Raw genomic sequence first — 12,066 nt, forward strand, 5'->3', positions numbered from 1 at the left:
TATTTCTTGTAATAAAATAATTATACATTTTAATAAAAGTAACTAACCATAAAATACATATTATTAAAAATATGCCATGTAGAAATAATTCTTATCTCCAACCACAAAAAATAAATAATAAAAATGCCAACTATAAATTTTATTATATAAAACACTTGTTATTTATGAATCAATATATATTTCTTTTTTATTTTATCATTTTAAAATTAAATTTTCTCAACGTTGATTAAAAAGGAAATTAAAAAAAAAAAGAGAATATTATTCAATTAGAGAAATTAATTAAAAATAAAAAGAATGCAATGTTTATACTTTATGCAATAGAATAAAAAATCATAAAAATTGAGGAAATCGTTCATTATGGCCATTTGATCTAGTTTTGGTTTTATGTGCTTCTCAATTGAAAATTATGTAAAATACACCAATAAAAAGATTGATGATAATCGTAACTTAAATGCACCGACCTTCATTAAACTGTGGTGTTTTATTCTCTTCCTAACTTTAATTTGTTATAATAAAATATTTAATTTTAATTTTATTTAAAAAAAATATCTTAAATATATAATAATAAATTATTTAATTTCATTAATTAATAATTATTAGATTTAAATTAAAATTAAACTAAATAATTTAAAAATTAAATTGAAATTAAAAAATAATTAAAAATCAAAATTGATCGGTTTGAACTAAACTTAATTAAAATAAAACAGTTTGATTCGATTTAATTTTTCATCTATTTTAGTTCGATTCGATTTTTAAAATATATAATTCGATTTTCATAATTTAATTCGATATGATTCGATTCAAATCGAATGCTCACCCCTATTTTTATTGACATATATGAAATAAATTAAAAAATAATAAAATATAATTTATTGATTAACTTTATTTATTTATTTATTAAAATTTAAAATAAAATTATAATTAATTAAAATTTTATAATATAATTATAAAAATATATATTAAATTATATTATTAAAATAAAAAATAATAAATAATCAACACCACCTTGTTATCATAAGAATAAAGTAATAAAAAAGGCAGGAGGGGCGTTACGAAGGAGGAAATCAGATGCGTCTACCTGCGGCCAGATAGCCGCCAAATGGCACACCAGACACAGCATGCCTTAGTCCCTACCTGCCTATCTCCTCTACTTCTCCTTGTTTTTAAATTAAAAAAAAAAGTATTTTTCAATAAATTAAATTTGTGAGTGCAATTAAATTAAAATTCTTCAGGGCTATATTTTAACGTTAATTTCACTCTCATTCTATATATATATTTTTTTTATAAGATAACACTCGTTTTATTAAAAACGACGGTCAACTTAGGGTATGATCTGTCTTCCATGGCTGCTGCACTGCTCTCGGAAGCTATGCATAGTCAACTTTAATTTCTTTTGAATCTTTTATTTAACTATGACGCGTTCATCCAACTTGTTATGCACGCTGAATATTATTATTTTTTCTTCGTATTATTATTTTATTACTGTATAAGATTTTTTATTCTATAAATTCATGTATTTTGTAAACATATTTTAATATAAATATTTAATCAAATAATTTTTTAATTCGTTCTCAAATAATTCTGAGTTTACATTAATTACACTTACTTAAATAATAATAAAAATAAAATTATAAAAAAAAATGTTAAAAACAAATAAGAATAACAATAGCGTGAGTTGGGTGGAGATCGTTCCCCCTTCCTCGCCCAACAGGAGACAAGAACTTTCCTGCAGAGAAGTGGGATGATATAGATTTTCTCGCGGTCAGTTTTCTTTTTATTTTTTATTTTAATTTATTTATATATAATATAAATTTATTTATTAAAAATATAATATAATTAGAAATATAAGTTTTTTATATTATTTTAATAATATATTTATATTTTTTATAATTATAATATTTAAATATATAAAAATAAATTACTTTTTAATAAAAAATAATAATATATTACTAGGCAATGAAAATTTGAAATTAAGATAAGGTCTTTCTATTCTTCCTCTGTATAAATTAAAATCGAAATAAGATCCAAAAAAATTAATTGAGTTCAAGAGCCATCCTAAAAGCAAACAGAATTAAATTAAGAAAATCAGTTCTATCATACATGTAATATATTATCTTGAGCCATTTCTAAAATTATAAAGTATAAAATATTAAATTTAAATTATAATTAAAATTAATTGTATTAAAGAAATAATATAACAAAATTAATATTTTTTTAATAAAATAATTTCATTGAGGACAGAAAAGAAATCACATCATAATTAATGAAAAATGGAACATCCTCATAAGCTTCCTCAAATTAAATATATTATGAAATAACCCCTACATTGTACTTTGCTAAAGTATATGCTATAAGAAATACCAAATAAAAAAAGAAAATTGACTACCAAAATATATACAATATGAAATTGATTTTCAAACTTTCTCTATGAAGAAGCTTAGAAATATTAGCTTGGAAATATAGTTTTGCAATTGATAACATAAAATATAAATTTGATGTCAACTTTAATCTATATGATAAAAGTGTAAATCTTAGACACTTAGAGACTACACTTCAATACATCAACAATAATTTATCACTTTTGTATATTGCTCTAATTTCAATTTCAATTTCAATTTCAATTTTATCATCCCAATACCTTGTTTAGCAGAAAGATGAATATTCCTGATTTTTTATAAAATAATCACTTATTCACAAAAGTTCACGTAAGGTGAATAGTTTTCATTTTTCATCTCATATATTTTTTTTTACTTCACTTAACAGTATTTTAGTGATAGATTCTACAGAAACTAGATAATCATGATCTATGTCCAAATATAAAGGTAAATTGAACCCTCTTTTTATATAAAAAAAATTATTTGCTTACACATTTGTCTAAATCAATTCTCATAAATTTAATTATTAAATTCTTATTTTGATAAAAATTAAAATTAAGTTCTTTATTTGTGTGGTATATATATATATATATATTATCTCAAAGTTTTTCAAGTGCTTTCTAATATTTAAAACGTCTACTTCAGTGCTCAATTTAACCATTTTTCTATTAGGGTTGTAAATTAGTTGGTTTGAATGGGTTTATTGTATTTTATTAAATTAAATTGACAAAATTAATTTTATCAATATTCATATTGAAATTAATAAATTAAATTACAGAATTATATATATTTAATTTTCATATTAACCGAATTGAACTTTTATTATGTTAATTTAAAACCTAAATCAAAATTTTAAATTATATTATTTTTAAATTATAATTAATATTTAAACATATAAAATTATTAATTTTAATTTAGATTTGATCAAATTGATTTGTTTGATAGTTTTTTTTTTATACCCTGTTCTCTGTATAGGAGAAAGGCCATCTACACGTCCTAACTCAATTTTTTTTTAATACAAAATCAACTCAATATTAATATAATTTGAATCTGAAAACTGAAATATGAACTTAATTAGTTTTACCGATAAATTATTATTATTATTATTATTATTTAGTCACCTTTGCTTCATAATATTAATTACTCTTCTGTGTATTTTTATTTATTATTTTTTAAAAATTATTTTATTTATAATGATTTATCATTTTTAAAAATTAAAGAATATTAATTAGTTTTTTAATTTTATTTTTATTTTTAATAAACACACTAGTTATTTATATAATTTTCATAATTACTATAAGAAATCTTAAAAATTTGACGGAGGGAGTGCTAGTTAACTTGGTAAATTAATTTCTTTATACAAATTTGCGGGAAAGGAATAATGATTAATGGATAATGCCGGACCGGAAGCATTGGACCCCACATTCTATACATTCCCTTCCACCTCCGGTTACCGTCTGAGTACTCTCACCCTCACTCCACCGGAATTACCCCGTTTCCCGTCATCATCTCTTTTCCCAGTTCTCAAAGTCATCTTTATTATTCTCCACTACTCCTTGTTGTAAAAATAATATTATTGCTATTGCCTACCAATACCATCCATCGATCAGGACCAGATCATTCAAAACGACCTGAGAAATTGAAAAAAACGATCAAATACGCATGGTTATGTGATTCTTCGAGCGTAATTTCTCCTTGATTTAGGGCTAAGTCAGAGAAAGAAACAAATGTCACAGCAGCAGCAGCAGATCATAAGCGAGAATTCCAGTGCTAGTAATATTCCAGTGAGTGAAGTGTATTGGTCTCTGGTGGAGAAAGCAGATAAGAAGTTCTCTAAGATCAGAGACTTGCCCTATTATGAACGAAACAGGTTCTCTCCCTCTGTCTCTTCATTTTCTGTTTGGTCGCTGAGAAAAGGAAATTTTGGATTCCTGTAAATTTGTTTTCGATTCGGGTTTTTTTTTTTAATTAAAAATTATCATTTTACTAGTAAGATTTTACTCATTACCAGCAAATATGGAGAAATGTTGGGAACTGCTAATTAGCAATTTGTGGTTTAGGCACTATGTATTGATTTAGGTTTAAGGAAATATATGGGTTAATGGATTTAAGTGAATTTTCTGATTGAGGAATAAAACTGTACTTCCTCAATTGAAATGCTGTGGTATTGTTGCTAATCGTTTGATATTTTCTCTTCACTGATCGATAGGAAATTGGGAAATTAATTGTTTCAGGCGTTGGTTTGTTCTTCTTCTTCGATTCCAAACAGAGAAGGAAGCAATTTCCTCCTCCACTTTCAAATGTGTATAATAGTTTTGTTATTAGGTGAATGCATCATTTCTCAATAGCGTGTACCACAGTACCAGGGAAATAAGTTGTGGTTTTCCAATAGCATTAGCATGAGGTAGCCCTGTTGCAGTTCAGTATTCTGAAAGGGTAATATTGTTATTGAATTTGGTTCTGTTCATAGGTATGATACATATTTTTACAAGGTATTCAAGGTGTATACACAATTGTGGAAGTTTCAACAAGAGAATCGACAGAAGCTCGTGGAAGCTGGGCTTAAGAGATGGGAGATTGGGGAAATTGCATCTCGAATTGCTCAGCTTTATTATGGGCAATATATGCGGACAAGTGATGCAGGTTATTTGTCAGAGTCATATATATTCTATGAAGCCATACTGAGTCGAGAATATTTCAAGGATGGTTTGTTTCAAGATCTAAATCTTGCAAACAAACAGCTGAGGTTTTTTGCCAGGTTTTTAATGGTGTGCCTGGTTTTGAACCGACGAGAAATGGTGCATCAGTTGGTTAATCAACTCAAAATGTTGGTTGATGAATGCAGGGGGACATTCCAGGTTATTGATCTTGTTATTGACCTTTCTATGCATCATTGTCTTGGTATTATATGTTGTTCTTGTTCCATCGATGCATATTTCCCGGGCCTTATCTCGATCACTTATGGATGCAAATTGCTCTATATATTTTTTGGTACAATACTTTATTTCCTTAAATTGAATTTTGATAATGAAGACAAGGAAAAGATATCTCTCATTTATTTGTTATTGTTTTCCAAGTTTGTTTTTATGTTGTGATTGTACATCAAGTTTTTGGAGAGTCAAAATTAACAATAAGCAATGGAACAATGTTGTTGTATGTGAAATCTTGAACTCATAATATACTGTGACCATTAGCGTTCGCCACTATTTTCATTACAGCAATGAAGCAGTTGCATTTCTTGAGATTTTAAACTGATGATAATGATATACTGAAGTTCAAAAAGAATTGATGATATGCTTTATATCTGTTTTGGTGATTTATCCATCCTAGATGATGGATGTTTGAATTTCAAATAACTTTTGTTCACTTGTAGACAGATCGACTGATTAGTATGGCCTTGGAATAATCTTGTCTCCAGGAAACTGACTTTAAAGAATGGAAGCTGGTGATTCAGGAAATAATTAGATTTTTGAAAGCTGACACAGCTTTTATGAATATCAGGCCTTTAAGATATAGTCTTGTACTGGACCCTCATCCAGATTCACTACCACGCATTGCAACAAGGAGAAACTTAAGATTACGAGATGCAATACTGAGTAGCTACCATCATAATGAGGTTTGGTACCTCTTTTTTCCCATACAAACTGGAGATTCTTGCATATATAGTTCTGATTCTGATAATTAATTTCCCTGATATTGTTAAATACATTGCATTAACTTCTTGTGAGTTTTTCCTTTCATTTATTGGTTTTTCTCTGAATCAGGTTAAGTTTTCTGAGCTCACTTTAGACACCTTCAGGATGCTTCAGTGCCTCGAGTGGGAGCCAAGTGGTTCATTTTACCAGTCAAATTGTACTAAAATTGGTCAGAATGGGGGTCCAGGGCCTAGTCGCATTAACTACTCCCAGGATATAACTGATCCTACTTTACCTGCAAATTCACGGAAAGCTGTCTTGTATCGTCCTTCTGTGACACATTTTTTAGCCGTGAGTATGATATATACCATCAAATTTATGCTCCTTGGTTACCTGTTTTTCATATATTGATCTAAATGTTTATGGAACATCCTAATCAGATATGTATTAAAAATCTGAAATTCACATGCATTGGGATGGTCCAGTATTAAACTAATAATTTCAGGATTAAAATGGTTTTTTTGAAATATGTAAACTTCTCAATGTTTTTGATTACCTTAGAACTTGGAAATTCAAGGATCTGATGCTTTGACAACTTTCATGTTGGTTGATTCTCTTGATTTCTGATTGGAGAATGGTGAATTCAAAGGTCAAAGATGGTTTAATGGTAATAACAGCTAAAAAAATGAGGTTTCTGCAAATTGATTTTAGCACTCATCATATCATCAAGATGGATGAAATTTCCTGTTTTCAGATTATTGAACTTGGCAGCAGTCATATTAATTTTTGTTCTCTTTGGATTTAGGAAGATTCCAGTCCTTTGACGAGCTGAGGCTCTGAGCTGATAACACAAATGTCTTAATTGCATAGAGATGTTGTCTTGTGAACCAAGGCTGTGAGGTGCTCATCCATTTAGGAATCTTGAGTTACAGACTACTGTAGTTTCAGGAGTTAAGACATTTATACATTGGATGCCTAAGCACGAATTATAAATGAGTGTTCTTTTATATGCACGCACTGTGTTATAGTGTGCCCACAAAGACATGCACTCACACAAGTGTTTACCTACTCATTTAACAATTCTAATTGATGTAATGCCTCTTCAGAATATGACAACAACAACGACTTTTTTTTTTTTAATACTGTTTTAGATGGCATTGAAATCCAATTTATACATAGGCTTGTGCTTTCGCTGGGCAGGTACTGGGTATGATTTGTGAGGAGCTACCTGCTGATGGAGTTCTTCTAATATATTTGTCAGCGTCAGGTTGCATGTTTTGCCTTACTTTGGAGTCCATTGTTTCTTCTTCTTCTTCTTTTTCTTTTTTTTTTTCCCCCTTCTCTTCTCTACTATAGAAGTACAAGATCTTCATGCCTCTTAACATCATTTACTTTGTTTCAGGAAGGGTTGGACAAACTATTTCATCTCCCTCTGCTGCTGGAACTTCTCTCAACACTGCTGAGACTGCTGTGAGGAACTTTCAATCTCATACCATCTACTCGGACGCAACATCCACATCTCCATTTAGTTCACCGAGTAATTCTTCAAATCCATCGTCAAGGCGAAGTAGAGGAGACTGCCTGTATTTTGGTTCTCGTGGAAATGGAGGTACTTAGAACATCATGAAAAGTTTCACTTCCATGCACCCGTTTGGTCACAAATCTTCAAATTTCCATTTACATGCAATAGCCTAATTAATTCTTTTGTGTCAAGTTAATGCAATTATGTGTATAATCCTACATTCTTTATGTGTGTGCATAGTTATTAAAGGCTCAAGGCGCAATCCTGGAGCCTAGGTGCAAGGCGCAAGGCTCAGGAGCATGCCTGAGCAAAGTGAGGCGTAAAAGTAAAAAATTTAAAAAGTTCATAAAAATCAAATAAATGTGATGCTTTTCTTTTTTTTCCTTTGGCATATATCTTGAATTAGGTTTGCTAATTTGAGTTTAAGTGGTTGTTCTTTTTGCTAATGAAAGTGCTTGCTAAAGATAGAAATAAAGAAAACATGCATTTTTAGAACCTTGTGCCTGGAACAAAGGCGCACACCTAGGCGCATAAGGCGCTAGAGTTCGAGTCTGGTGAGCCTTGAGCCTGAGGCTCGCCTTTAATAACTATGTGTGTGTGTGAGCGCTTGTGTGTTTATATGTTTGCTATTTTCCTGTTTTATAATGTTTTTTCATGTTTTTCTTAAAAGTAATAGGTTCCAAGAAATTTTATCTATTATTGCTAGTACTTATACCTATTACCTAGCTGCTTCAGGTCCTAGTAAAACTAATAAGTAGACTACATTAAAAAGCTCATTGATGACTAACTACCATATAAATCCATGTAGGTGAACACTGAAATGTTTTTTTTTTTTAACTGTTTTTCATGATTTACTTAAATCTATATGCATTTCTTTAACGAATAATGTGTTATAAAGAGGGTATTTGTCTTAGCTTGTAACCTGTTAAACCTGTTTATAAGCTCTAAAAATAAGTTTATCTGTTTGTTTACAATATTTTTTGGGCTTATAAGTTGAGTTTATAAAAAAAAAAAGTCGACCAACTTTTCATTTTTGTATTTATAAGCTTATTGGACTAAATATTTTACCATGTTATTCTTATTTAATTTTTATAATTTCACCTCTTATCTTATTTAATATCTTTTTTAGTAATTTTAATAATAAATATGCTTATAAGCTATTTTTACTAAATATGTCAGTTACTTATAAGTACTTTAACCAAATATATAATTGCGTAAAATTTTAAATATAAGCAAATATTAGCTTGAAAGCACTATTTACTTTTAAGTTAATTTTCATTAGCTAAACCAAACATCCTCTTAGAATACCAAAAAGAAGGGGATGCCACCTAACCATGCTGGGAAGTATATTATTATACAAAAAACGACTTAAGGAGAAATATGAACGAAAAAAAGCTTAATATGCCACTATTATTATTATTATTATTATTATTATTATTATTATTATTATTATTATTATTATTATTATCATCATCATCATCGGAGGAAGGAAGAAGAAAAAAATAATATGAAGAACCATTACATCCAATAACTCTAGAAAGGGCACAGAAAAGCCTTTCTTCAGTGACCTCCTCATTTCTCCTCTCCAACACATTGACAACTCAAACATCATAACAGGCATAACCGAGCTAAGACAAAACCAGGACTTAAACATCTGAGATGCAATTGAAGATAATCAAGATGGGGACATTGATTTTGCCTACACTGTTCTTCTCACTGTAATACTGGGCACTTGAGGCAACTAAGTTTATATACTCAACTCAACTAAGCTTTTATTCTAAAAATTTATTGGGTTGGCTATATGGATTCTCTTTCTGCACTCTAAGCACTCTAAGCGATTTTGGGTTAAATCTTCAGAAATGTGTAATGTTTTTAGGTCATGTTGTACTATTCTTTTCCAAGTCAGTTTAGGTCTACTCCTCCTTTTATTTCTATCCTCTAACCCAATGTGCTCTACTTGTCTAACTAAGTTTATATAATTCTGATTATTATTTGATATTGTTTGGATGCAGATTAGGTATACCGTTCATTTATGGTAGGAAAAATAATTGTGATCTAGAGTCCACATTGTTGAATGGAATTAAGCTGGCCATTACATTACTGCGTGTAAGTTTTGGGGAGTTGTCATTTATTCTGACACTAAATTATGCTTTTTCCAGGATTAAACAGCATTTATCCTACTGATTTAGTTCCATTTACAAGAAGGCCTCTATTTATAGTTATCGACAGTGATGTCAGTGACGCATTCAAGGCAAGTTTGTCAATTCTTAGTCTTTGCTATTACATGAGTGCAAAATTTTTTTGCTGTTTCTGATGCTGGCTGAAGTTTGGTAAAAGCTAGCTAAAAAGCTTTTATTTCTTCTCTCTTTTGGAGGCATCTTAGTTTTGCTCTCCGCATATGCATAGCCATTTTGCCCCCAAATTGTCCTTGTGTACTAGATAGGATATTGGTTTCCATTTGAAAATGTTAACTATCGTATCCTCCACAATATTGTAATCTTAAATGTTTGCAGGCTATAAGTGGAGCTGAGAAAGGAGAGCCAGCTGCAATCCTCATATCTCCTAGCTGTTCAATTTCCCTCACTGCAGCCGAATCCTCTCGTCACCAGAGTGGTAGTCTCTTCACTCTTTTTCTGACAACTCCTTTGCAGGCTTTTTGTCTGTTGGTTGGTTTGTCAGGCTCTGATATTGAAATGGTGAGACTTAACACCTACGTGCTTTCCTACTTGGTAGTTGAGTTTGTACTATATATTGATGGATGGAATGGGCTTTAGGATACATACAACAAGGTTGAGAAATTGCTTTCTTCATCCTTGAATGACTGGGGATCAGCATTAGCAACTTTGGACACTCTAGATCCTGTTTGGGCACAAATTTTAGGAGATCCATTCCTGAGGCGACTTTTATTGAGGTACCATTCAATTGTGTTTCTCTTTTTGCTAGGTTTAAATTTTGTAGGCATGTGCAGAATAAACTGTTAACAAAGCCATCAAATTGCGCTGACCTAGAGAAAGAGATGCATCAATTGTCATACTATAAGGCTATCCACAAGCTTTCCCAATTTGAGTAGCATTTATATGTGAAACCCTTCTCATTATGAAATCAAATGCCATCTTTGCCCTGCTCCTCTACAACAGTTGAGGCGTTTTCTGATTTTCTGATTTGCACTTGGATTTAAAATCTGGATTTATTTTGAAAGCTCATGTGCCAGACTGCCTTAATACTGAGCTCAAGTATTTGGTTGAAATGGTTCGTCAATTGTCATCAGTCGTAGAACTTCCAACTTCTCATGTTGCTGAATATCATGGCTTGGGCCAGGGTATCCCATATGGTAATACGAACGGCAATGGCCCTTGGAATTTTGTATACATCAATCCCCAGCAGTTGAGATCTTCTCTACATTTTATGAAGTTATATACATTGGCAAACACTATTTGACGAGTATTGTGGGCTTTGAAAAGGTGACATAGAAAACATTTAAAATATCCACAGTTGATTGTTGGATGAAAGTTGTTTTTATATTTTGCAGATTCTTATTTTGTCGAGCAGTGTTGACACTGTATGGACCGTGTTTTGGCAAGAAGGAATATCACCCTGAGTGTGTGCCTTCCCTTCCAGCATCCCTCCAGCCAACTGCCACTGCATCACAAACTGTGGTTCTGCAGATAGCCAATATTTTTGGTGCAACAAAGAAATTTATTTTCTCTGAGGGAATTGTTCTTCCTGATTATGAACGCAGTGAGCTGGAGATGACCTCAGCCTGATGAAGCATGTTTACATTTTGGAGAATTAGATTTGAAAAATGCAAAGTTTGTGAAATGCATTCTCGTTTTGATTGGGTTGTGGGTTTTATGCATCTTCACCAATGAATCCCACGGAAATTCTGGAGGACAAAATTTTGGTTTTATTGTTGCTTTTCCTATTATTTATTTATTTATTTATATTGGACTATTTAAAAAAAGGAAAAAAATGCACGGGGATATAATCAGATTCATTATGCATGGGCAAAAATATCATTTTCTCCCTTAAATTAGTACCCAATAATCAAATAAATACTTTTGATCAAATAAATTTAAAATTACTAGTGTTAATTAATGACGTTAAATAAATTTCATTTTAATGAATAAAATGCTTTTTAAATCATTAATTTTTTTTCTAAATTTAAAAAAAAACTTAATTATTTATAGAACTTTTTATTTCTCAACAGCCCCAAGCAATGTTTTGCTGCAAAATTCAGAGCTCAATCAATTTTAGCATCTAAATTTTATTTGGATAATCTCTTTTCCTCCTTGGACGTTGAGAATTCAATACGTAGCATACTAAATTATATATCTGAGCTGTGGTTCCTGCAGAGTAAGGATGAAACGCGCACGAAAATAGCTTCAATGTACAGTCTTTGTGGAACGAAATGCTTGCACTCGGCCATGGATGAAACATACGAAGTGAGTCATTACTCTTTTTTCTTTTTCCTCGGCTCTTAAATTACAGCATTCACGCAAAGTTAATGTCCGATGGTTCCAAGTTATGGCTCTAA

The 12,066-nt window shown here is 30.5% G+C and overlaps 1 protein-coding gene across 2 annotated transcripts; it reads left to right on the top strand.

Annotated features, from left to right (window-relative positions):
• Window positions 1-3,755: 3,755 nt before the first annotated feature.
• Window positions 3,756-11,439, top strand: LOC110647399 (uncharacterized). Of its 2 annotated transcripts, none has more exons than XM_058144373.1 (10): window positions 3,756-4,245; window positions 4,846-5,233; window positions 5,794-5,991; window positions 6,140-6,361; window positions 7,211-7,277; window positions 7,413-7,619; window positions 9,692-9,783; window positions 10,046-10,228; window positions 10,307-10,443; window positions 11,062-11,439. In XM_058144373.1, exons 1-10 carry the CDS (start codon window positions 4,103-4,105, stop codon window positions 11,294-11,296), a joined length of 1,872 nt encoding a protein of 623 aa, XP_058000356.1. In that variant the 5' UTR covers window positions 3,756-4,102; the 3' UTR covers window positions 11,297-11,439. The 2 variants fall into 2 exon arrangements, with proteins under 2 accessions (XP_058000356.1, XP_058000357.1); XM_058144374.1 differs by lacking the exon at window positions 11,062-11,439 and adding an exon at window positions 10,744-11,017.
• The last annotated feature ends 627 nt before the right edge of the window (window positions 11,440-12,066 follow it).

This window comes from Hevea brasiliensis, chromosome 3 (assembly GCF_030052815.1).
Source record: "Hevea brasiliensis isolate MT/VB/25A 57/8 chromosome 3, ASM3005281v1, whole genome shotgun sequence".
NCBI lineage: Eukaryota > Viridiplantae > Streptophyta > Magnoliopsida > Malpighiales > Euphorbiaceae > Hevea > Hevea brasiliensis.

What these genes read in the sequence shown, in the direction of transcription:
- LOC110647399 (XM_058144373.1), top strand. Translation starts at nt 4,103, where the DNA reads ATGTCACAGCAGCAGCAGCAGATCATAAGCGAGAATTCCAGTGCTAGT. An exon ending in ATGTCAGTGACGCATTCAAG is followed by an intron (nt 9,784 to 10,045) that starts GCAAGTTTGTCA and finishes AAATGTTTGCAG; the next exon opens with GCTATAAGTGGAGCTGAGAA. An exon ending in CAGGCTCTGATATTGAAATG is followed by an intron (nt 10,229 to 10,306) that starts GTGAGACTTAAC and finishes AATGGGCTTTAG; the next exon opens with GATACATACAACAAGGTTGA.